The sequence below is a fragment of the Pogona vitticeps genome, chromosome 3 (assembly GCF_051106095.1).
Source record: "Pogona vitticeps strain Pit_001003342236 chromosome 3, PviZW2.1, whole genome shotgun sequence".
Classification (NCBI taxonomy): Eukaryota; Metazoa; Chordata; class Lepidosauria; order Squamata; family Agamidae; genus Pogona; species Pogona vitticeps.
Window position 1 is genome coordinate 123815755 of NC_135785.1, and position 25657 is coordinate 123841411.

The window sequence follows — 25657 nt, forward strand, 5'->3', positions numbered from 1 at the left end:
ATCAAGATGGCACAGTGGGGAATTGAGCTCCCCACCTCTGACTCTGTAACCAGATACCTGAAAAACTGAGCTCTCCAGAAGTTCAATAGGTAATATTTGGATGTTTATGATAATTGTTCTGTATCATGTTATGAGCAACATTGTTGAGAAGTATGGTGCAGACCTTTCAAGGTTCTTTTTCAGGTTAACATGCTGCTCTTTTCTCTGTTTTCTAGGTATATAGCATTCAGAAGTGGTTTACTGTTTCCTTATGGAAAACAAATTGTTACATTGTTCTGTCTGAGTAATATAGAGCTGGTTGTTTTAGGAATAAAGTACGTGTAGTGTAAATAGAAAATGAAGCAATGCTGATTGAAGGAGAACACTAAACTAGGCTTCAATATAAAATGTTTCTCCTTACCTTGAGGACCATTTAGTGATGTGCTGATGGATAATTTTTTGTTTGATAATTTTCAAAGCCCAAATGTCCCCTAATAATGTGCCACACTCTGCAGGAGTTGACCAAGCGGGAGGTTGAGTACATTGCACTGTGCAGAGATACAACAGAAACTGATCTCAAACAACGTAGAGAGATCCGATCAGGCACTGCCTATTACATTGATCAAGTGAGTATGTTCAGTAGCCTCAATTTTTACCCTTCATCTGATGCTGAAAATTTTAAATAAAAAAACAGTCTAATAATAATAATAATAATAATAATAATAATAATAATAATAATAATAATAATAATAATAATAATAATAATAATAATAATAATAATAATAAAAAATCTTTTATTACAGTCAGTACATTATTTAAATTAGGAGACATAAAATCAATCTAAAAACATTCAAAACACAAAACTAAAACACTAAAAACATCTATATACATATATATAAAACTACATTCATACATCTTACTAATTATCTCCTACCTCCCTATCATAGGCCTTATCTATGGGCTATTGCAGCTTGCATAGAATGCCAAAATTCTGGTTTCTCTTCAGATCGTATAAACCAGTCTAAAATCACAGGAGTTTCTGGCATTTGTCACTGGGTATATCTGATGATCTTGTGTGTTAGGCAATATGTGGAAACCAGAAAAAAGTAGCCATGTAGCTATTCCATCTAATTTTGCATCACCCACAAATTTGGTTAGCACCTCCTGATTGAAATCACTAATAAAAATATTGAAGAGCACCAGGCCCAACACTGAACCTTGTAATACATACCCTGCTTCTTACCTCAACTTAGTTTGAGGAGGAACCATTGATAAACACTTTTTGAGTATGATTCTGTAATCAAGAGTGGAGCCACCTGATTATTGTTCTATCCAGCCCACACTTTGCTTCAGAATGTCATGACTGCCTGATGAAAAGTTCAGGAGCGTGTGGGAACTTGCTTTACTTGTAACCTTGTAGTGACCCGATAAATGTTGAAAGAAGGAATATTTATCATTGGTTGAGTACATGCTTTACATGCAAAATATCTCAGTTTCTACCTTTGGCATCTCTAGGCAGGACAGAGATCATTTGCTCTATGAAACGCTTGAAAACCGCTGCTGGTCAGGATAGACAATTGCTGAATTAGATGAAACAGTGTTCAGGCTCATTAGAGGGTGGTGTCAGGTGTTCGGATTTCTTTCCCTCAGCAATTACACTTTTTAAAAACTCAAATTCTCTCTGATTTAGTTCTCAGCTTCTCTGCACTTTTTATTCTATACCCATTTTGCACAAGCATATACACTTAGACACAACTGAGATCCTGTTTACACTCACTGATTCAGTTGCCCTTCCTTTCGTCTTCATTTGGTGGCTGGGAAGAGGCGTTAGTGAGTTGAAAAAGCTAAAGAAAAATGGCAAGCATTTTGTGGACTATACATGTTTCTATTTCTAATGCAAAATTTGTTTTGGTTCATAGTGTGCAGTACGGGCAGCTACGGAAGGCAGAATCCTGATTTTGGAAGGCTTGGAGAAAGCTGAGCGGAATGTTTTGCCGGTATTGAACAATTTGTTAGAGAACAGGGAAATGCAACTAGAAGATGGCCGTTTCCTCATGTCAGCAGAACGTTACGACAAATTGCTGAAGGTAAAGAGAATGTATTAATCTGTTAGCTTTTAAAAATAATATAGTCTTTTGTTTTGAATTGATTAATGGATCTGAATAAAATATTTCAGAATCCTTTATTTCCAGAAGACTTTTGTTGTTGTTTAGTTGTTACATTGTGTCCCCCTCTTTGTGACCCCATGGACCAGAGCATGCCAGCCCCCCCCTGTCTTCCACTGCCTCTCAGAGTTTGTTGTTGTTTAGTCATTAGGTTGTGTCCCCCTCTTTGTGACCCCATGGACCAGAGCATGCCAGCCCCCCCCCCCCCCGTCTTCCACTGCCTCTCGGAGTTTGGTCAAATTCTTGTCCCTCTGCTTATTTAACTTATATGCAGAATACATCATGTGAAAGGCTGGGCTGGAGGAATCCCAAACTGGAATTAAGATTGCCGGAAGAAATATCGACAACCTCAGATATGTGGATGATACCACTCTGATGGCAGAAAGTGAGGAGGAATTAAAAAACCTCTTAATGAGGGTGTGGCGGAATGCCCATGTCCCACCTCTCCATCATGTGGGGCTCTAGAGCTGGAGCCTCTGGGAGGACAGGAGGACAGAGTCGAGGAGACAGAGTTGGAGACTGAGAGAGAAGGAGAGAGGAGGTTTTGAAGGTTTATGAGAGAGATTGGGAAGTTAGTGTAGTTGGTTGATGTGTTAAAGAATAATTAAAGGATAGAAGTATAATAAAATAGATAGACATTCATCAGATTTTATCCCAGTGATTGATGAGAAGTAATACAAATAAAGAAATGTGTTTAATATCCAAGTTTAATGAGTGCAACATAATAAAACATCTATGAACCTACTTGTGTGATTCAACAACCCAATAATAAATAATCAGTTATGATTATTGACGACACGTGTCTATGCAACATTATTGGTAAAATGTGGATAAAGATCCACTGGTGGCAGTTGGTGAAAGAAAAAATAAGCAAATCATGTCCAAAGGTAGACCTGGATTTGAGGGAAACAAACTAAAGACACTGGCGGTGCGTGACAGAGGGTGAAAGAGGAGAGTGCAAAAAATGGCCTGAAGCTCAACATTAAAAAAACCCCTAAGATCATGGCCACTGGACCCATCACCCCCTGGCAAATAGAAGGAGAAGATATGGAGGCAGTGACAGATTTTACTTTCTTGGGCTCCATGATCACTGCAGATGGTGATAGCAGCCACAATATTAGAAGATGCCTGCTTCTTGGGAGGAAAGCGATGCCAAACCTAGACAGCATCTTAAAAAGCAGGGACATCACCTTGCCGACAAAGTTCCACATAGTCAAAGCTATGGTTTTTCCAGTAGTGTTGTATGGAAGTGAGAGCTGGACCATAAAGAAGGCTGAGCACCAAAGAATTGATGCTTTTGAGTTGTGGTGCTGGAGGAGACTCTTGAGAGTCCCCTGGACTGCAAAGAGAACAAACCTATCCATTTTGAAGGAAATCAACCCTGAGTGCTCACTGGAAGGACAGATCCTGAAACTGAAGCTCCAATGCTTTGTCCATCTCCTGAGAAGAGAAGATTCCCTGGAAAAGACCCTGATGTTGGGAAAGTGTGAAGGCAAGAGGAGAAGGGGACGACAGAGGATGAGATGGTTGGACAATGTCACTGAAGCTACCAACATGAATTTGACCCGACTCTGGGAGGCAGTGGAAGACAGGAGTGCCTGGCGTGCTCTGGTCCATGGGGTCACAAAGAGTCGGACACAACTTAATGACTAAACAACAACAAACATGGATTTGTCAAGAACAAATCCTGCCAGACTAACCTGATCTCATTTTTTGATCAGGTAACCTCCCTGATAGACAGAGGGAATGCTATAGGCATAGTATATTTTGACCTGAGCAAAGCTTTTGATATAGTGCCCCATGATATTTTAATTAGCAAGTGGGATAGTGGAACAACTGTCAGGTGGATACACAGTTGGCTACAGAATTGTACTCAGAGGGTTATGATTAATTTTCTTTTCAAACTTGGAGGAGGTAACAAGTGGGTTACCCCTGGACCCAGTGCTGTTTAACATTCTTGTTAATGACCTGAATCAAGGGTGCAGGGAATGTTAATCAGATTTGCAGATGACACAAATTTAGGTGGAATACCTAATACTCTGGAAGACAAAAACAAAATTCAGAATTATCTTACATTGAGCACTGCGCTGAAAACAACAGAATGAAATTCAACAGTGATAAATGCAAAGTACTGCATCTAGAAAAATGAAACCAAACATACAATTACAAGATGGGGGATACCTGGCTCAGCAATACTACAAGCGAGAAAGCTCTTAGAGTTGTAGACTACAAGCTGTATATGAGCCAACAGTGTGATATGGCTACAGAAAAGGCAAATGCTATTTTAGGCTGTATTAACAGAAATAGAGATTCCAAATCCCATGAGGTGCTAATTCTCCTCTATTCAGCACTGGTTGGGCCTTATTTTGAGTATTGTGTCCAGTTTTGTGCAGCGCATTTCAAAAAGGATGTTGACAAATTGGAACAAGTTCAGAGGTGGGCAACAAGGATGATCAGGGCCTGGAAACCAAGCCTTATGAGGAAAGACTGAAAGAATTTGGTATGTTTAGCCCTGAGAAAAGACTAAAGGGAGATATGAAAGCACTTTTCAAATACCTGAACAATGTTATAGAGAAGACGGGCAGGATCTGTTCTCAATCGTCCCACAGTACAGGACACACAACAATGGGCTGAAGTTACAGGAAGCCAGATTTCCATTGACTGTCCAGGGAAAGTTTGCAGCTGTTAGGGCAGTACAGCAGTGGAACCAATTACCTCGAGAGGTGGAGAGTGCTCCAACACTGGATACATTGAAAATAAATTTAGACAGCTACCTGGCAGGTATCCTTTGATTTGTATTCCTGCATTGAACAGAGGGTTGGACTCGATGGCCTTGCAGGCCCCTTCCAAATTCATTATTCTCTGATTCTATGAAGACTGTCGGGAGTTTACTGGAGATAAATGTCACTTCCCTCATTCAGAATTTACACTGAAATGTGAAAGATTCTACACTTGTAGGTGTGCTGCTTGTATTCAAACAGTGATTCCATAAGTGCTCCTTTTGAATAGTGTAGCTTGAAATATGTAATAGAACTGTAGTATTTATGTTTGAGTTTATATCTTTTGCCATCAGCAAGTACAGTATATAACTGAAACATTCGCCACCCATTCTTTAGGACCTAGTACCGTGTTTCCCCGAAAATAAGACAGGGTCTTATATTAATTTTTGCTCCAAAAAACACAGTAGGGCTTATTTTCAGGGGATGTTTTTTTTTTTCATTTACAACAATCTGCATTTATTCAAATACTGTTATGTCATCTTCTTCTGGCTGCTGCACGGTGGTGGAGGACAGGGTTTCACTTAACTGGGGCTCAGTTTTGGGGTAGGGCTTATATTACGAGCATCCTGAAAAATCATACTAGGGCTTATTTTCAGGTTAGGTCTTATTTTCAGGGAAACAGGATAATTCATTTATTCTGTTTAATTGATATGTTGCTAGAATACAGTAGTGTCCCGCTAGACAGTTACCCCACTTGATGACAAATCCACTGTACGATGAGTTTTTTGCGATCGCTATAGCGATCGCAAAACAATGATTCAAAGGGGTTTTTCACTTTACGACGATCGGTTCCCTGCTTCAGGAACCGATTTTTCGCTTAATGACGATTCAAAACAGCTGATTGGCGGGTCGCAAAATGGTTCCCCGCCATTCTTTGCAAGACAGGGACCGCAAAATGGCTGCCGTATGGAGGATTTTTGCTGCACAAGCAGGTATTTCCCCCATTGGAACGCATTGACCAGTTTTCAATGCATTTCAACGGTTTTTTTCCTTTCGCTTGACGACAATTTTGCTCTACAGCGATTTTGCTGGAACGGATTATTGTCGTCAAGCGGGGCACCACTGTATGTTTTTTAAAAGGTTTTTGTTTCAGAGATTCATAAAATGTCTCATACTATCAGTGCTCTGATGCCTTGCACACATTAGAATAGCTTCAAATTTTATTACTGTATTGAACCAATAATATTTTACTGTGTTTATTCATGGAGGAGCTTATAAATCCACAAACTTAGCTGCATATGCTCTGTGTACACACAGTGAGGATTCTGTGTGGTTTCTGATTTTCCATTGCTTTTCTTTTTTTAAAGGGAGCATTCCTCTTGAATATTTTGGGGGGTTCACTATGAAAAAACACAATGTAAATATACTGTGTTGTCTAATATGTACCATATAGGTTGATTCTAAAATCATTTCAACTTTTTGGTAATACAGTGGGGTCTTGACTTGAGAACTTAATCCATATTGGAAGGTGGTTCTCAAGTCAAAAAGTCTGTAGGTCAAGTCTCCATTGACCTACAGTGCATTGAAAACTGATTAATCCCGTAACAGGCCGTTTTTGTTCCATTTTGGTTTTTTTTCTGGTCTGTAAGTCAATTCTCAGGCTGCAAGTCAAACCTAAATTTTGCGGCCAGAGAAGTCTGTAACTCAAAAAGTCTGTAAGTCAAGCCGTCTGTAAGTCAAGGGTCCACTGTACTGTCATTTGTATTGAAATGGACAGCAGTGGGAGGTATACAGTATATAAATTTATGTTTTAAACCAGAGCTGTCTTGTACAAGTAGTTCTTCATTTGGCAATATATATGGTCTCAGATTTTCTGTATATGTTTTTTTTTTCTGAAGTGGTTGCTGAATTGTAGTTAAAGGTTTACTTTTATTTAGGAACATGATAAAGCAGAGTTGGATGCATGGAAGATTGTCAGAGTCAGTGAAAACTTCAGAGTAATTGCACTGGGCCTTCCTGTCCCCCGATATTTTGGTAATCCACTAGATCCACCACTTCGGTCTAGATTTCAGGCTCGAGATATTTATTATCTACCATTTAAGGTAAGTAATATTGCAAAGCTCCTATGGTGTGCAGAAAGGAAATTTGAGCAAAACATAATCTTCCACATTTACGAAGTACAGCATTTTAGCTTTAAATGATTGGCACAGGCTGAGTTTGCAACTAGAAATTAAATGCTCTGGATTTTCAAGCCAAGCACTTTAGTATAATATGCTGATTACAATATATGAACCATTTGAGTCAGCAGTATGCTAAGAATCAGCTTGTTTGAGCAAATTCTAGAATAGAATAGTTTTCCACAATAAGCATTCTAGCCTGATATGTGATGTATTCTGTTTTAGGACCACCTTTCTCTGTTATGTTTGACTGGACCTACTGTTTCAACAGACAGGTAAATGTATATACCGTGTTTCCCCGGAAATAAGACAGGGTCTTATGTTAATTTTTGCTCCAAAAATGCATTAGGGCTTATTTTCATGGGATGCTTTTTTTTCATGTACAAAAATCTACATTTATTCAAATACAGTCATGTCATCTTCTGGTTGCTGCACAATGTTGCACAAAGGTGGAGGGCGGGGTTTCACTTAACTGGGGCTTATTTTTGGGGTACGGCTTATATTACGAGAATCATAAAAATTATATGAGGGCTTATTTTCAGGTTAGGTTTTATTTTTGGGGAAACAGGCTAATTCAGTTCTTCAAAATTCCCCTCGTTTCAGAATATGGGATATTGTGCTCCTGTATCCACAATTCAGAATATCAGGAAATGGCCTGATATTGCTGCACAATATCATGCCTACATTGCTAGCAGGAAAAAGGATGCCAAGCTTTACATAGAAAAGGGCATCCTTGAATGTTACCAACACCAATGGCAGCAGGCCAGATAGTCTATAGCAGTGGTTCCCAACCTTGGGTCCCCAAATGTTCTTGGACTACGACTTTGTGAAATCCTGGGTAGCATAGCTAGTGGTGAAGGCTTTGGGAAGTTTTAGTCCAATAATATCTGGGAACCCAAGTTTGGGAACCACTGGTCTAGAGAATATCCTATTATGCTCACTGCCATTTCTTTTTGATACCTAAAGAACTTGCTGAAAAACAGCCCTGGCTGTTGTTTTGTGCTTGCATGAGAAGTGGTTAATTGATCAATGAAGCTGGGTTCTGGGATTTTCTCCTGCTTGGTGTCCCTCTATGAATAATAGTGAGCTGTTTTTAGGATCTGTTTTTCAGCCCTTGAAACCTGGATTTTCCCCATTTTTTAAAGCTTGTGAAGCCAACTATTCTCTTTCAAGACAAGCAAGATTGGGCTTTACAATGTATGCAATCTTTTTAAATTTGGGGATGTTTAGGGTTGCCTATTTCTGAGTGAGTGGTAGTGGTGAAACAGTTTTACTTTTAAAAAATCTGAACTTGAAAAACTTCCCCAAACTTGGCACCCAGCAAGAGCAGACTGTCTGTTGCTGATCTGATGCCCAGTTTAAAAGTTATAATTTTTTTGTTTGGACTGCCCTCATGTTTAGATTTGCCTTATAAAATACTGATTTCCCCTACCAGAACAAGATAAGTGCTGCATTCTTCTGTAGCAGTGATAAAACTGTACAGAGATAATGCTTTTGACTTACTTTGCAAGTTACGAGATATGTCACACTTGACTTCAACTGTTCTGGTACAGACAAATGGTTTGCAGTGGTTTGAACAGAGATGTTCAGGTGCCTGTTAGGCCATCATTCTTGCATTCGTGCAAGGCCCTTCAGAAATGCAAATAAAAGCAAAGCAAAAAGCAAGCAAACCGTGCAAGACCCATTGGAAATACAAAAAAAGCAAAGCAAAAAGCAAGCAAATTCCGGAAGACTTCGATCAAGATGGTGGGTCATTAGCTTGTCAGAGTTTTCTTTCTCCCGCCACTTCAACTTGGTTTTTTCCTTTCTTTCTTTTTATTCCTTTCACTATTCCCTCATTTATTCCTTTGTTCCTTTGTTCCCTACCCTTCCCACCACCCTCATCGCCCTTACCTCACCTGAAGAGAGGTTTGTATTTTTGCTTGAGTCTCTGTTCTGGCTTGGAGGCTTTGCTTTTTCCCTCGCCTTATTTTGGTTGTAGCTCAAAGCTCCAGCCACAAGTCAAAGCAAAATTTTGCAGCTGGAATTGGTCATAACTCGAAATGGTCGTATGTCGGGACGTTCATAAGTCGAGGCATCACTGTATTTTAAAGATTAAGTAAAAGCATTACTTAAAAACAACCAAAGTACAAACTGTCTCATTTTTAAAAAATGCTTCTAAACAGCCAGTCACTAAAGAAAAGCCTGCCTGAAGGAAAGGACCTTCCCTTACTTACGGAAGGACAGCAAAGAAGAGGCCAGCCTGGCTTCCCATAGGAGGGAGTTCCAGAGTCTGGGAGTAGAGAAAGCCCTCTTCCGTGTTCCCACCAAGTGCATCTGTGTGGGTGGTGGAACCAAGTGGAAGGCTTCCCCTGATAATATTAATACACATATAGGCTCATAGGGAGATACAGTCTTTTAGACAGCTTGGACCCAAGTTGTTTGGGGCTTTATAGGTTAAAACCAGTACTTTGAATTGTGCCCGGAAATGGATCAATAGCCAGTGGAACTGCTGTAACAGGGGAGTGATAGATTTCCTGTAACCAGCTCCAATTAGCAATCAGTCTATGGCATTTTGGAGCCGCTGGAGTTTCTGAACGTTTTCCAAAGGTAGCCCCACGTAAAGTGCATCATAGTAATGCAGCAGAGATGTAACTAAGGCATGTGTCACCGTGGCCAGATCAGACCTCTCAAGGAATAGGCACAGCTGGCGCACTCGTTTTAATTGTGCAAAGGCACGCCTGGCCAACGCTGAAACCTGGGTGGTCACATTTGACCAGATAGGCGGGGTATAAATGAAATAAATAAAAAAATAAAAAAAATTATTCAGGCTCGCAGACAAATTCACAAGCATATCCAAGTACGCAGCTGTGTTTTCAGAGGGAGTGTAATGCCATCTGGCACAGGTTGGATCCCTGTTCCTTGATCTGCCTTTCGACTGACCAGGAGCACCCTTGTCTTGTCTGAATTAAATTTCAGTTTATTAATCCTTATCCAGTCCATTACCAAGTCTCTGTAATGCAAGCCAGGTTAACATGCTCTTGCAGGTTCAAGTCATGGGTGGCCATTGTTTCCCTGTTTACCAACCCAGCATTTAGCAGCAGGGCTTCCAAGCCGGAAGGCCTGGCATCAAGGCTGTTTTAAGCTTGGGGACAACTTAGGGGCAACCAATGCTCTCTCACCCTTCCCTGTTACATAATGAGCTAGCTTCTGTCTCCCACCACATCTTTCCCTCTTCTGTACAATTCTAATGATTGCTCCCAGACTCTTCTCATTATTCTCTTCCCTGCAAAAATAAATTTCTCCACAAGCAGACAAAAACCCAAATTAAAAAGTACTTCTCCGTGTGCAATCAGTGACTGGCAACAGTATGAGAATAAAAATAAGATGGTGGAATGGGGTGATTTATGAAAAGTTGTGACACATTACACGTAGAGGAGGAAAGGAGATAACAAAGTTATAGTAAGGGTCCTCCTGGAAGTTCTGCTGGAACCTCTGCATCTACATCTCTCGATACGTGACTCCTCCTATGACTCCCAAGTGCGACACGAAGTGCGCACTTAGTGCTGCGCTTTGCACGATGCCTTCACACTGCCTCTGGCAAGGTATCTGCTGTAATGTACGTGCAGGAGGAGGAGGAGCCACAAACACAGAGAGCCCAGCTCTTCTTCTTCCACAATTGACATCACCAAAAAGCTATAATCTGAATTGGGGTAAGTTATGTTCTACCTCAACTCAACCTTTGGAATTGGTGTGAGAAAAGCTTTTCAGTAAGTAATCCCCTATTAAATTAAATTGTAATGCCTAGTATATGTGGAATTTTAAAAAATATTTATTTAAAAAGAAACAATGCTATGGGTTCAGATCCTCCTGCTTGTTCTGAAAGCATAAATGAAATTTTCCATGAGTATAGGTGTGCTTTAGTTTAGGACTGAAATCAGTACTTTCTGGCATGACTATGGAATGTCAAGGCTGTTTGAATTGCATTCATATAGTGGAAGACTATAGCTTCAATATTGGAATTTGTTTTATTGAACAATCTTCAATGAGCCTTCCTTACCAGGACATTTTAAACTTTTTTTTATCTTTGCTTCTGAATTGTCAGCAATTATCTCCTAAGTGGGACGTGGTGGTGCTGTGGGTTAAACTGCAGAAGCCTCTGTGCTGTAAGGTCTGTAGATCTTCAGCTGTAAGATCGAATCCACGTGACGGAGTGAGTGCCCGTCGCTTGTCCCAGCTCCTGCTAACCTAGCGGCTCGAAAGCATGCAAATGCGAGTAGATAAATAGGGACCACCTCGGTGGGAAGGTAACAGCGTTCCGTGTCTAAGTCGCACTGGCCATGTGACCACGGAAGATTGTCTTCAGACAAAACGCTGGCTCTATGGCTTGGAAACGGGGGTGAGCACCGCCCCCTAGGGTCAAACACGACTGGACAAAAATTGTCAAGGGGAACCTTTACCTTTACCTGTATCTCCTAAGTAGCTGGCAGCAGAGAAGTACTCAGGCTTATATATTTTGCATAGTATACCAGAAAGTGAGGCTGTGGCATATACAGAGGTTCATTATACCCATGAACTGGTGATGTTCTTAAGCTTATAGCAATGATTATCTTTATTTTAATGAGCATTTGGAATGTAAGAATAAACAACTCAGTTAAAATTGCTGTTGAATTATTTATTTCTAGAATTGCACAGCTTTTGTCCTTTGCAACAACCCTCTGCACCCAAGAGTCCTCTGCGTTGGGTCTTCCGGATTTTCCTTTAGACAGTTTGTCATCTGCTGTGCAGATCTTGGTAGGTCCATTCACATGCATTGAAAAACTGAATGAAAAGGAGAATCTTGTTCATATACATTTAGCTGTTAATATTTCCTTGTCTGCACATTATGTTTATATTCAAACTGTTTCTTTTCTCCAATTAAGAACACATTCCCTATGATGTCAGTTCACCATGTAATCAAATGGCTTTATCCATATGATGTCCTGTTGGGGAAAGAAGGCAAGACAGCTGTAGAAGATGCCATAAAAGTAAGCCTTCATTGAACACTTATACGTTTTTCTTGCTCAGATAGGGCCCAATAATAATCTTCATAAAATGTACCAAGGAAAGCAGGTCACAAATTGTGTAACCTCCAGTATTGATAATATGAATGCTATTCCCACTGCCCAGAACCAGCCTGGTCCACTCACCGGGCTCCTCCCAGCATGTGTGTCCGACAGCAGTGACAACGCACCAGTCATGGATATAGTCCTGCCAGCATTGCCCTGCCTCTCCATTCAGCCAATTGCTTAGCAGTTGAGCAGGGAGACTTGTCTTCCCATCTCCTGGCCAGGGTGGTTGGCTGTGGGGAGAGGCAGAGCAGTGACAGCGGGACTACATCCATGATGGGTGTGATGTTGCTGCTGTTGGATGTGCACGCTGTGAGGAGCTCACTGACTGGACCAGGCTGGTTCTGGGTGGCAGGAATGGACCAATGTGGTGTGCCAAGCTTCGTATTTGTATCTCCTGGGATACAAATATGAAGCTCCATGTCTAGCCAGGAGTATGAAAAAGAAGCAAGAACTGGAAATCTTAGTTCAGGAGAGTAAATATGACTAGGTAGGGGTAACTGAAAATTGATGGAGTGACTCTCATAACTGGAACACAGCTGTTGAAGGATACGAATTGTTAAAGGGAGATGGTGTTGCAGTATATCGCAAAAATACATATTTCTGCACTGAAATACAGGAGGATGAGCTTAGTTGTCCAATTGAGAGTATCTGCATTAATACACTTGAGGTGAAAAACAAAAGGAACATGATAGCTGGAGACTACTACCAACCACCCAATCAGGAGAAGATGTGGATGAAATCTTTGAAAAACAAATTTTGGAGAGGCACAACATAGTATTAATGGGCAATTTCAGTTATCCTGATATCTGTTAGGAGGCAAATTCTGCCAAATACAGCCCTTCCAAGTAATCTCTGGTTCACGTGGCTGGTAAGTTTCTCCTACAAAAATTAGAGGAATCTAGGGAAAAGTGACCGTGTTACACTGGAGTTCTGGATTTCAAAAGAAACAAAAGTGCAACAAAAGTGCACATGTATGTTGGATTTTAGAAGAGCTAATTATAATAAACTCAGAGCCACAATAGGTAGAGTCCCATGACAGGAGATTCTAACAGGAAAAGGAGTCCAAGATGGGTGGGAGTTTCTATAAAAGGAAACTTTAAGGACAGTTATAAACAATTCCAAGAAAAAAAGTGGAAGATAGCAAAAACAAAATAGAACACAATGCACACTTACAAAAAGCTGAGAGAGGACCTGGAAATAAGAAAGGACACATATAAGAGAGAAGTTCAGCCCACAAAGGAAGAATGTAGACAAGTAGCAAAGAATTGCAGGGATGGCATTAGGAAGGCAAAAGTTAAGAATGAGCTAAGGTTAGCAAGAGACACTAAAATTAAACCAGATTAGTTGGTGCCATCTGGGTCTCTCTGTTTTAGGGTTTTTGTTATCAGTTTTAATATTTCTGTTTTCATTTGTGTTTTCTATTTTATGAGATTATAACCTGCCCAGAGTAGTGCTATGACACTAATGGGAGCGGGCTACAAATTGAAAAAACACATAAATATAAAAGGAACACAAAAAGTGTTCTACAGATGTGCGTGTGTAGCAAAAGACAGAGCAAAGAAACAGTGGTTCAGCTACTCAGTGGTGATGATAACAGACAAAGAAAAGGCAGAAGTGCTTGATTCCTACTTTTAGCTTGGTCTTTTCTTGAAAGACAGTCCATGACCCTGAAGGCAAATGTGAAATATAAATGGAGGGGACAGGATTGCTCTTTGAAACTGATAATCAAATAGTCAGCTTTGGCAAAAAAAAAAAAAAAAAAGGCAACTCTTCTGCAATAGAAATTTGTACATTTCAGCAAAAATATCCCATAAACTAGCACTTTGAGGTTGATCTCAACACTAGTCAAACATAAGAATGGCTCCTTGATTCTGCTACCATTTAAAGTAAACATCAAAAACTAGAACTTCAGGACTGGCTGACCCTGCATTCCATTTTACATAAACCACCTACTTCTCAAAACCATTTATACCTTATCCAGCAACTTCAGCAAGTGAGATATTTTGCTCTGAAAAAGGCAATGTAATGTGCATTGGTGTCATCTCCAATGGTTAGGTAAGGAGGTGCCTGCCAATAGCATGGCACAATCCCCACCTTGTACCACTGGGCATTCCATGGAACTGTTGCATGAAGAATTGGTGACTCCAGCCTTATCCTTTCTCTGGGGTAGGGACCCTCAAAATCAATCACATACCCATTTGAGATCAATTTTAAGTTCAAGAAGTCCACTGAGGTGTCACAGATATTCAGGATCCCACTCCAGGAACACTCAGTACTAGAGAGAGCATTCCACAGATACTCAGTACTAAAGGGGATGTTCTTGTGTTTATCCCTGCTGTTTCCCCCCATATATATTACAACCAGTATGAGTGGCCGTTTTTTGGTGAAGGGTATTGGGATTTTGAAAATCAGCAGTTTTGGCCCACTGAGGTCAAAGCAAGGGTAGAAAACGCTCCTGGAACTACTAAATCACCCACATCTGCTTTAGGTGAATGAAATGAAATTGAATTAATTTTTACCATATAAAGTTATATCTCAAATTCTGAATAACCATCCATGCATAGTTTTTAGAGAGTTTAAAAACTTCATTACTGTTAGAGCAGTACGATACAGTGGGGTCTCTACTTAAGAACTTAATCCGTATTGGAAGGTGGTTCTCAAGTTGAAAAGTTCTTATGTTGAATCTGCATTTCCCATAGGAATGCATTGAAAACCATTTAATCCGTATCTGCTCTTTTCCGTCCATAGAAACTACAGTGGAACCTCTACTTTAGAACTTAATCCGTTTTGGAATGGTGTTCTTAAGTTGAAACATTCTTAAGTTGAAGCAAAATTTCCCATAGAAATGGACTGAAAACCAATTAATCCGTTCTGGCTGTTTTTTTGTTATGTAGAGGTGCGTTCGTACATTGAAGCATTAGTTCCCATAGGAACTAATGCAAAGCTGGTTAATACGTACTCTACCACTAGGGGGAGAATTTTTTTTTTAACCTAAGATGACCTAAGGTTAAAAAAAGAGCAGGAAAGGTTTTTTTTCCCTGTTCTTATCTTGGATCTCTGTTCTTAAGTAGAAGCAAAATTTAGCAAATGGAGCTGTTCTTAAGTTGGATTGTTCTTAAGTAGGGACGTTCTTAAGTAGAGACCCCACTGTAATGGAAAAAGTTACCTCAGGAGGTGGTAAGCACTCCAAAGCTGGAGGCATTCAAGAGAAAATTGGACAACCATCTGTCAGATCTACTTGGATTCTGGCAAGGGTTTGGACTCAGTGGCCTTATAAGCCCATTCCAACTCTATGATTCTGTGATTTTATTAAGCTTTCCAAGACTGAGTTTGTTCACCTGCTTTGAGGGAGAATCACATAAATGTCCTGTTCTTAGCTAGTTACTATGTTGTTCATAATTCCTGTTCTTTTATGTAATTGTAGACCCAGTTGTGATCTATTTTATCTCATTACTTGTGAAGCCATCCCCAGTTTTTCGGATTCTCAGGAACACAAAACAAGCCAGGAATAATGGGAGAGATAGCTTCTAAAAGGCAGTCCTCAGAACCTCTTCGTTACTCTAGTACTGAACTGAATTACTCTGAACACTGGGTAACCACTTCTTGGACTGCAATTTCCAGAAGCTGCCACCGCCAACTGTGCTGGCCAGGATTTCTGGCAGTTGCAGTCGAACAAGATGTAGATTATCCAAGATTGGGAACCACTGCCCTAGAATGTTGGTCACTTAATCCTGGGTTACAGTGTTGTTTTCCACAGTATAGTCCAAGAGTTCATGTAGAAATACATTTAACTTGTTCAGGAAGGAAACTGCTTCATTTTAGTTAAATACAAAAGATGTGAGAATGTTAATCCTTTCACTTAAGTATATAAATTATTCCTCATTTCCTAGAGATTTAGCCTCCAGGATTCAGGAAAACCTTCTATACCTACAAAAATAATACATGTGAAAAAGGAGGATGACAACATCTTGCAGGCTGATGTGACAGTTCAAATTGCTGATAAAGCTGTGACATTTCAGGTGATTATTTGAATGCTTGACTAAGGGAAGGAAAAGATTTACTGCAATCATACAACTGTTTTGTAGTTTACAGTGTAGTTTATTTCTTGGGTCCTTTTGAGGAGAAAGGCGGTGTGTGTGTGTGTGTGTGTGTGTGTGTGTATGTAGATAGATAGATAGATAGATAGATAGATAGATAGATAGATAGATAGATAGATAGATAGATAGATAGATAGATAGATAGATAGATAGATAGATAGATAGATAGATAGATAGATAGATCCTTTTCACTGTTACTAACAATTTGGCATAAAAGACTAAGCAATGTATTATATTTCAGTAACTTGGGACATTGAACTAGAGAAGTATTGTATCTTACCTGAATTCATATTAAATAAGACTATACTGTACGTAATGTGGATCCCAACCTATGGCTACGTTTGAACTGTGGCTAATGTGAAGTATGATTTATTGAAACAAGCCACGATGATAACTAAATCAGTTTATGATAAATATTATGGTTTGAAATAGTCTTATTTCAAGAAAATTATTCAAGTTAACTGTAGTTTGTCCAGATCTAGACATTACAACCAATTTGAGTTGTGGAAAATAGAAGTGAAAGCTTTTGAACTTCTCGTAGGTATATCAGAGCAAAAAGGCAAGTGGCTGTAATATGAACCTAAGTCTGATTGTGGTTCACCTTAGCAATTCCAAAACCATGATTTTAGCGTTACATGTGAATACAAGCTGTGAGAACATTTTAAATTCAGCTATAGATACAGAATTAGACATGGTTTACTTCCTTTTTTGTGTTACATGTTTTTTATTATTTAACAGAGAAACATTGAAATTAAGTGTGCTCAGATATGGCATAGCTTAGCTCAGCAAAGCTTGATGCTTTTTACTATCTTACTTGTAGGTTCCTACTGGTACTAAACCACTTAACTTGCTTTCTGGAAAAGAAGGTTTCATAAAGACACCCAGTCATGAACAACTTTTGGCAGAAATGATGCAGTCCCATATGATTAAAGATATCTGTTTGATTGGAGAAAAAGTAAGTGCCTTATATAACTTCATATAGCAGTCTTACAGTCTTGTGTTGGTTTAAATACAGACATGTACAGTTGGATTTTTTAAAAAAAGAAATCTTCCTGTACCTACCTACCTACCTACCTACCTACCTACCTACCTACCTACCTACCTACCTTCCTTCCTTCCTTCCTTCCTTCCTTCCTTCCTTCCTTCCTTCCTTCCTTCCTTCCTTCCTTCCTTCCTTCCTTCCTTCCTTACTTACTTACTTACTTACTTACTTACTTACTTACTTACTTACTTACTTACTTACTTACTTACTTACTTACTTACTTACTTACTTATTTTACCCTACCTTTCACCATAAAAGAACCAAAGTTGGCTTAGGTTCATTTAAAAGATAGCTAAAACCAATAATTATTCTAATACTTAAAAAGAATTAAATAAACATTACATTAAAATGCTAAATAAAAACATTATTAAAACACTGAGTTTGTTAAGATTGAATCAATATTTGCAGCCCTCTTATGGGCCATTCATCTCTCTTTTTCTCCCCCAGGGCTGTGGAAAAACAGTTGTTGCTAAGGAGTTTGCATCTACATTTGGATATAACGTAGAACCTCTCATGCTGTATCAGGTAAATTCATCTGTATCTCCACACTTGAAAGTTAGAGGCTTGTGAAACATTTTGGTTAATGCTCTAGTGGTGAGTTTTGTGTCTGGTCAGAAAGTTGGATTTGATGGCCATTTGCCTCTTTTATCATTGACCTGTCTCTTATTGAGGTGGCAAATAGAAGACAACTACGTAGAGTGTAGGTGGCAACCATCTCGTTGCAGATATGACTGGTCTTGAGTACAAAGGGAGAATCATGTATCCTGGCATTGATGGCAGTGAAGTGTGCTTGTTTCAACCTGTCTTCTTGGTAATTGGAACTCTCTGTGGTCATTTGTGACAAACCTCCTAGATCCTTTGCGGGTAAAGGCACTCAGATGTGCTTTAAGCTGGATGTTATTGGTGGGAAAGTAAGAGAGAGGGTCCCCATTTTTCTGTAAGTACAGAATCAGTTTTTGTTGTTGAGACTTGAGGCAGACAAGACACTTGGTTCATTGCACCATTTGTACTCTGGATCTTTGCCCATCACGCCTAACGGACGCTACCTGGAGGAGATCAGCTGAATGTGTTCAGAGGTGATATGCCCCTATGTGGCCGGGTGTGAAACTGTGAGCCTAGTGTGAGCCCTTCTCAAAAGACCCTCCCTCACCACTGTGGTTTCGGATTAAAGAGACCAGTTCTTCTGCACAGAGAATATTATTTTCAATAGTCAGTATATTCTTCCACTTAAGAAGAAAAATTAGCAAGTCAGGTACAATTTGTTGCCCTCCCCGCAAAAAGCTAGCATTCTTAAATATACTGTATGTTATGTTGTGTTGTTTCATGTTAAATTTTTCGCATAGATATATCATTTGCTTTCCATATGAATGCATTACTGAAACTCACTTTAGTGGCTTCTGTGCTTGTTATTCATAGGACATGACAGCTCGAGACCTGCTGCAGCAAAGGTACACTCTCCCTAATGGGGACACTTCCTGGAGACCATCTCCGCTTATAACAGCTGCCCTTGAGGGGAAGCTTGTTATTCTTGATGGCATTCACCGCATCAATCCAGGCACCCTGACTGTCCTCCAAAGGTCAGCATGACTATAGTATTGGAATAGGACTACAGCACATTAGGAAAACATTTGTATCCTGAGGCTTGCAGATCCTCTAAGCGCAATTGCATAATAGCCAGAGACTTCACCTTGAGCACTCCAGTGAAACAGCACTCATACTGAATCACTATTTTTATTAATGGTCCATTATTTGTGTAATCTTGGTGATAGTTTTCCAAGACACTGATGTGGAGATTTCACACATTATACAGTGGTGCCTCACTAGACAGTTACCCCGCATGACAGTTTTCTCACTAGACATTGACTTTTTGCAATTGCTATAGCGATTCGCAAAACAGTGGTTCCTATGGGGGAATTTCGCTGAACAATGTTTTGTCCCTGCTTCGCAAACTGATTTTCGCTAGATGATGATTTGCTTTTTGCTAGACAATGATTTTGCTAGACAGCAATTTCAGTGGAACGGATTATCATCGTCTAGCGAGACACCACTGTAAATAGTTGGAGTGAGGCTCTTATTTCTGATCAGAACCTCAGACAGGCAAAGAATCTAATCCCTGTCTGACTAATCCCTGTTTATTTTTTAATCACCAACACAGGGCCAAACCATGTGACAAACATCATACGTAGTTGATCTTATGAAATTTATCCTGATTAAAAGTGGGAGTGTGAAACTAGGCTTTATATTTGTTGTTGACTTTTGATAGCAACATTAAAACCAGTGGAAGTATGGAGTTATTTTTATGTGCATGAAGATACACAACACTTTACATGACAAGCATATAGCCTGTGTTGCTTATCTCATCAGCGTTCTAACATTTTATGGATAACACTAAATCAAGAAATATAGAATGAAGAAATGTAGGAGTTTTTTTCTGCCAGTCTGTCTCTTCTAGCACATCTTCCCCTGTTTTTCAGCAACTATATTGTGAGGGTTCAAACTTTACTTCCTCGGGTTTCAACAGACACACGGGAGATGTCCATTTGTGAAAACCAGAACTAGGCTTTATTGTAACTTGGGGTAACAGGTCCGCTTGGTCAATCTCTGCTTCAACATTGTCTCTCTTGGCCAACGGGTCCCAAGAGGGCATCCAAATGTCCTTTTCCAACAGATTATAACTCAGATTGTTTCATGGTCCCTTCAAAAGGGAGTTACTGTTCTCTAAATCAACAGGTTCAGTCTCTGTCTCTAATAACGGGATGGTCTCCTCGTCTCTCCCCTCATATTCAAAGGGGTTCTCCTCTCTTCGGTTGGGACCCCATGGTCCATCAAATATCCCCTCCTCTGGGCCTCCTCCAAACACCATAGTCCTCTGTCTCTCTCTTCTCTTTCCATGGCTTCCTTTTCATCACAGAGCTTTCTGCGCCACTCCCAGGCTTCGGATTCTCTCCGACAATCCTAGGGACTTGTACCTTTTCCCATTTTCCTGTCCATGGGTATTCCACCCATATCAACTCCCAACCACCCAGTATCACATCAGCTTCCCCTTTTATATCACCCATTCCCGCCTCTACGACGGACCTCCCTCTTTCTCCTCTTCCCGCCAGTTCTTCCCCAATCTCAGTGGCCACTGACAGTTCCCACTCTAATTCACAGGTGTCAATTCTCCGTTGCATAGTCTCGGCGGGTGGTGTAAGTGAGTCAGTCTGCACCTCTTCCTCCTTCTTGAGGATGCCTCTTGTCTCACATAAATCCTTCCACACTCATGGAGCCCCTTGAGGGAATGTTCACTGTATGACAACAAAATATAGTTTTTTGTTACCTTTGGAATCTTAAACCATGCCTAGATCAGGGCATTAATTCTTTTGTAATGAAAAGATTGTTTTATCATTATTGTTGGAACAGTTTTCATTTTCATCTTGTGTATATAGAATCCTTCTATACTTTATTCCTCCGAATTGTTTCATTAGGGTTAATTGTCTAGTGTCTGAACATGTTTGCTTTGTATAGTGCTCATATAATGATCTTTTCTGATATTGTAAGATACCTTGAATTATTTATTAGAATGTTGTGTATTCCTTTTGTATAGATAATATTTTGACAGTTGTGCCAATTATGTTGTATGTATATGTATGTGCAGGTTTTAAAAACTGCAGTTTGGAGTAACCATAGGAAAATAATGTGAGTGTGAACAGGATTTTTAAAATATCTTATTTGCCTCTAGAATCCTTATTCCAGATTTTTAAATCATTGTTCAGTCTCAGGGAATTGAAAGGTGATATTATGCTTCCAAAAGAGCTATCGTTTTTTAAAAAGAAGCTTTTGGACAATGGATAAATACACAGAATGTATAGCTGTGCCTCTGTGAACATTGATCTATATCTTTAACTTTCTTCAATTAAAATGTGATTTTCCATCTACAAATGTGAAGTTTTTTCAGAAGATGGCAAAGCAAGTTTATTAATAACTCATGATTAATGCTTTATTTGAAAAGCAAACATATCCTCTTCCATACTCAGATGTTCTTTTTGTACTCTTTGTGCAATTCAGTTCATGGTGCTGTGCGTAGCAGAAGACAGAGAAAAGAAACAGTGGCTCAGCTACTCAATAGGGATGGAAAATGATAACAGTTGACAAAGAAAAGGCAGAACATATAGATGGACTGGCCATGGGGCGCACCTCCCCCCAGCCCAGTTATAGCAAACTTCTACATGGAACATGTCTGGTTCCGATACGTGGATGACACCTTCGCAATTTGGAGCCAGGTGAAGAAAAACTGGAAGAGTTTCTAAACCATCTCAATAGCACCCACCCAAATATACAATTCACCATGGAAAAAGAAATAGAGGACCAACAGATCATACGCAAACCTGACCTCCTACTGGGACACAAGGTGTACAGAACCCCCCCCCCCCCGGACTGGTACCTACACAAAAACTCCAACCACCACCCACAACAAAAAAGAGGCATAATCAAAACACTGGTAGATCATGCAAATCAAATTTCAGTTTCTTCGCACCGAACTCAACCATCTGAATTGGGCCCTACAGGCAAATGGCTATTCCAAGAATAAAATCACAAGTGCCATCAATCTGAGAAAACACCGAACTGAAGAAGAAAAACAGTCACCCACAAATAAAGTATTTCTGCCATATATCAGAGGGGTCACATGGGGAAACTTTTGAAAAAACAAACCTACAAACAGTATTCAGGCCCACCACAAAAATACAACAAAGTTACGGTCAGCAAAGGACAAAAGGATCCCCCTCACCACTACAGGAGTATACTGGATACCTTGCAGTTGCGGCCAGGTATATATTGTGACCACAGAATGCAGCATCCAGACCAGAATCAAAGAATGTGAAAGACACTGCAGACTAAAACAACCAGAAAAATCTGCAGTAGCTGAACATGCCCTGAAACAAGCTGGACATGAAATCCTATTTCAAGTTAGACTACACAGGGAAGCCATTGAAATCCACAAACAGCAGCACAGCTTCAACAAAAATGAAGAAAGTCTAAAACTCAACAAAGCCTGGCTCCCAGCACTGAAAAATGCAGCCTGCAAAAGGTCAGCGAACTCTGGTGATCACTGCACACAAAAGACTAGCTAATGACACCCATCAATCACAGTGACAGATCATCTCCCTCTTATCACAATACATCCATAACAAAAAACACACTGATCACCATAATCACCCAATCTCCTGAAAAAGACAAAAAGCTGATCCCACAGCTACAAATACTCAACTATCCCACACACTACACAAGAACACAAGAGTTCTAACTTCTGTCCTCTGAAGATGTTGGACACAGAGACTGGCATAATGTTAGGAAGAAAAACCTCAAGGACACGGCCAAATAGTCCGAAGAACCTACAATAGCGAACGAGAATACAAAAGGCAGAAGTGCTTAATTCCTGTTTCAGCTCAGTCTCCTCCCAAAAGACAGTCTAAACTCCTCCAGGCAAATGCGAAGTACAAAGAGAGGACATAGGATTATAGTTTGGGATTGATAAACAAGCAGTCAAATAGTACCTTACAGCTTTAAATGAGTTCAAATCCCCAGGGCCATAATGGACTGCATCCAAGGATATTAAAGGCACTGGCTGAAGAGATCACAGAACCACTATCTATTATTTTCTTGAAATCATGAAGAATGGGTGACATACCAGATGATTTTATTTATTTAAAATATTTTTACCCTGACTTTCTCCTTAAAAAGGACCTAAGGCAGCTTACATCATGAAAGACAATATTTAAAGCTGAAAATAATAAGTATACAATGGTGGTTTACATAATTAAAAGACAATATTTAAAGTGTGATGAGGCAGGCAGCTTATATTATTAGAAGACAGTATAAAAGCTAAAAACCATAAGTATACAAATATTAAAAAGGAACAAACAGATACCACTCTGAGAAATGGAAAAGACAAGTAGTACTAAAAACCCAGTCAAAGCAATAATGTATAACAATCCATCTAAAAATCACTCTCAGGTAGCCAGTCACTGGTGGAAGGCTAGCCTGAAGAGAAAGGTCTTTGTCTGCTTGCAGAAGGATTGGAGGAGAGCTAACATTGTCAGAATCTTCAAAAAGGAGGAATCAGGCAATTATAGATCGATCAGCCTGACATCACTCCAAGGGAAAATTTTAGAGCTCCTTATATAACATTCACTCTTTAAGCACATTGAAAACAATGCAGTAAAAGTAGAAGCCAACATGAATTTGTCAAGAACAAACACTGTGAAACTAAGCTTATCTCATGTTTTGATCAGGTAACCTTATTGGTAGATCTTGGGAATGCTTTAGGCATAATATATCTTACCTTCAGCAAACCCTTTGACAAAGTGCCCCATGATATTCTGATTAGCAAGCTAACTAGGTATGTGCTGGAATCAACAAGTGTCAGGTGAATACACAGTTGGTTACAGTATTGTACTCAGAAGGTGCTTATCAATGGCTCCTTCTCAAACTGTGAAAAGGTAACAAGTGGGATACCACAAGGCTCAGTCCTCTTCAACATTTTTACTAATGACCTGGATGAGGGAGTGCAGGGAATACTTGGAATGGTTGTTGTGGGTTTTTCGGGCTCTTCGGCCGTGTTCTGAAGGTTGTTCTTCCTAACGTTTCGCCAGTCTCTGTGGCCGGCATCTTCAGAGGAAGATGCGAAACGTTAGGAAGAACAATCTTCAGAACACGGCCGAAGAGCCCAAAAAACCCATAACAACCATTAGATCCTGGCTGTGAAAGCCTTCACGAATACATAAATACTTGGAATACTTATAAAATTTGCAGATAACACAAAATTGTGTGGGATAACGAATATCTTGGAAGACAGGAACAAAGTTCAAAAAGATCTTGATAGGCTTGAGCACTGAGTTGAAAACAATAGAAGGAAATTTAACAGGGATAAATCAAAAGTTCTACATGTGGGGGGGGCAAATGCACAGCTTCAAGATGAGGGATAATTGACTCAGTAATACTGCAAGTGAGAAGGACCTTGGAATTGTTAGAGATCAAAAGCTGAATATGAGCCAGCAGTGCAATGTGACTACAAAAAAAGGCAAATGCAATTTTAGGATGCATTAATAGAAGTATAGTCTTCAAAACCCACAAGGTACTGGTTCTCCTGTATTCAGCACTGGTTAGGCCTCATCTAGACTGAGCACTGTGTCCAGTTCTGGACTCCACATTTTAACAAGGATGCCAACAAACTAAAGCAAGCTCAGAGTATACAAGGATGATCGGGGGACTGGAAACCAAGCCCTCTGAAGAAGAACTGAAAGAACTGGTCATGTTTATCCTTGAAAAAAGAAGTCTAAGGGGAGATATAATACACTCTTCAAATACTTGAAAGGTACAGAAGATCTATTGATAATGATATCAAGCTACAAGAACCCAGATTTACACTGAATATCAGGAAAACCCTCTTAACTGTTAGAGCAGTACAACAATGGACGCAATTGCATCAGGAGGTGGTGAACACTCCAACGCTGGAGGCATTCAAGAGAAAATCAGACAACCATCTGTCAGATCTATTTTGACTTGGATTCCTGCAATGGGCAGGGGATTGGACTCAGTTACCTTATAGGCTCCTTTCAACCCAACTATTCTATGATTCTACAAGTAAGACTCCCCTTCTATTCATCCCTAAATCTTCAATGCTTCTTCTGAACCTCAATGTGACTTCCAAGTTTCAGAAACTACATTGAAACTGAAATAATACTCTTAATTCAGCCATGCTGGCCAATTTTTACATGTGTATATTTCAATAAATGAAGTAGTTTCCAGAACGTAACAAATGTTGAGCAGATTTCCCCCCCTAAGTTTAATTATGAAATGAAAAAAGACAGTATAATTAAAGTCCTCTTTGACAATTTTTTATCCAGGTTAATTCAAGATAGAGACATTACCCTTTATGATGGCACCAGATTGCTCAGGAAAGATAGGTATCAGAAGTTAAAAGAAGAGCTGCAACTCTCAGATGAGAAACTACAGGAAAGGTAACCTGCCACTTACAAATTTGTGTCATGGTCCATGGCCCTTCTTTGTATGGGTGTGATAGAGTGACTTAGGCAAGTTTAGAAAGAAAATTATTCTTGATGTGCCTGGACCTTGCTGGCATTTGTATCAACACCAAAACCTGGAACACCACCTGTGTTAAAATCAAGCCCTTGGTCATCATTTATCTAATGAGAATAGATGGGGCATCTATTTGTTTCCTTGGAACACACAGCTTTCAGGTGTAGGGACAAATTGCTTGGAAATACAGGTAATACATTGCAAATGCATGTATCAGGTGGCTACTCTTGGCCACAGATCCCACTATATATATATATATGTACATGCGGTGGTAAACATGCATTTATTACTATGTGATGTATGAAACA

General features: G+C 39.7%; 1 protein-coding gene across 1 annotated transcript in view; it reads left to right on the forward strand.

Moving 5' to 3' along the window:
- Positions 1-25657, forward strand: part of VWA8 (von Willebrand factor A domain containing 8) — a 187363-nt gene that overhangs the window by 17113 nt on the left and 144593 nt on the right. Inside the window, exons 4-14 of the mRNA XM_072994764.2 lie at positions 495-605; positions 1899-2066; positions 6802-6966; positions 7267-7316; positions 11706-11814; positions 11943-12047; positions 16022-16150; positions 17049-17183; positions 17718-17795; positions 18687-18847; positions 25157-25270. Coding sequence (XP_072850865.2) covers positions 495-605; positions 1899-2066; positions 6802-6966; positions 7267-7316; positions 11706-11814; positions 11943-12047; positions 16022-16150; positions 17049-17183; positions 17718-17795; positions 18687-18847; positions 25157-25270 — 1325 coding nt within the window. The remainder of the gene's footprint in view (positions 1-494; positions 606-1898; positions 2067-6801; positions 6967-7266; positions 7317-11705; positions 11815-11942; positions 12048-16021; positions 16151-17048; positions 17184-17717; positions 17796-18686; positions 18848-25156; positions 25271-25657) is intronic.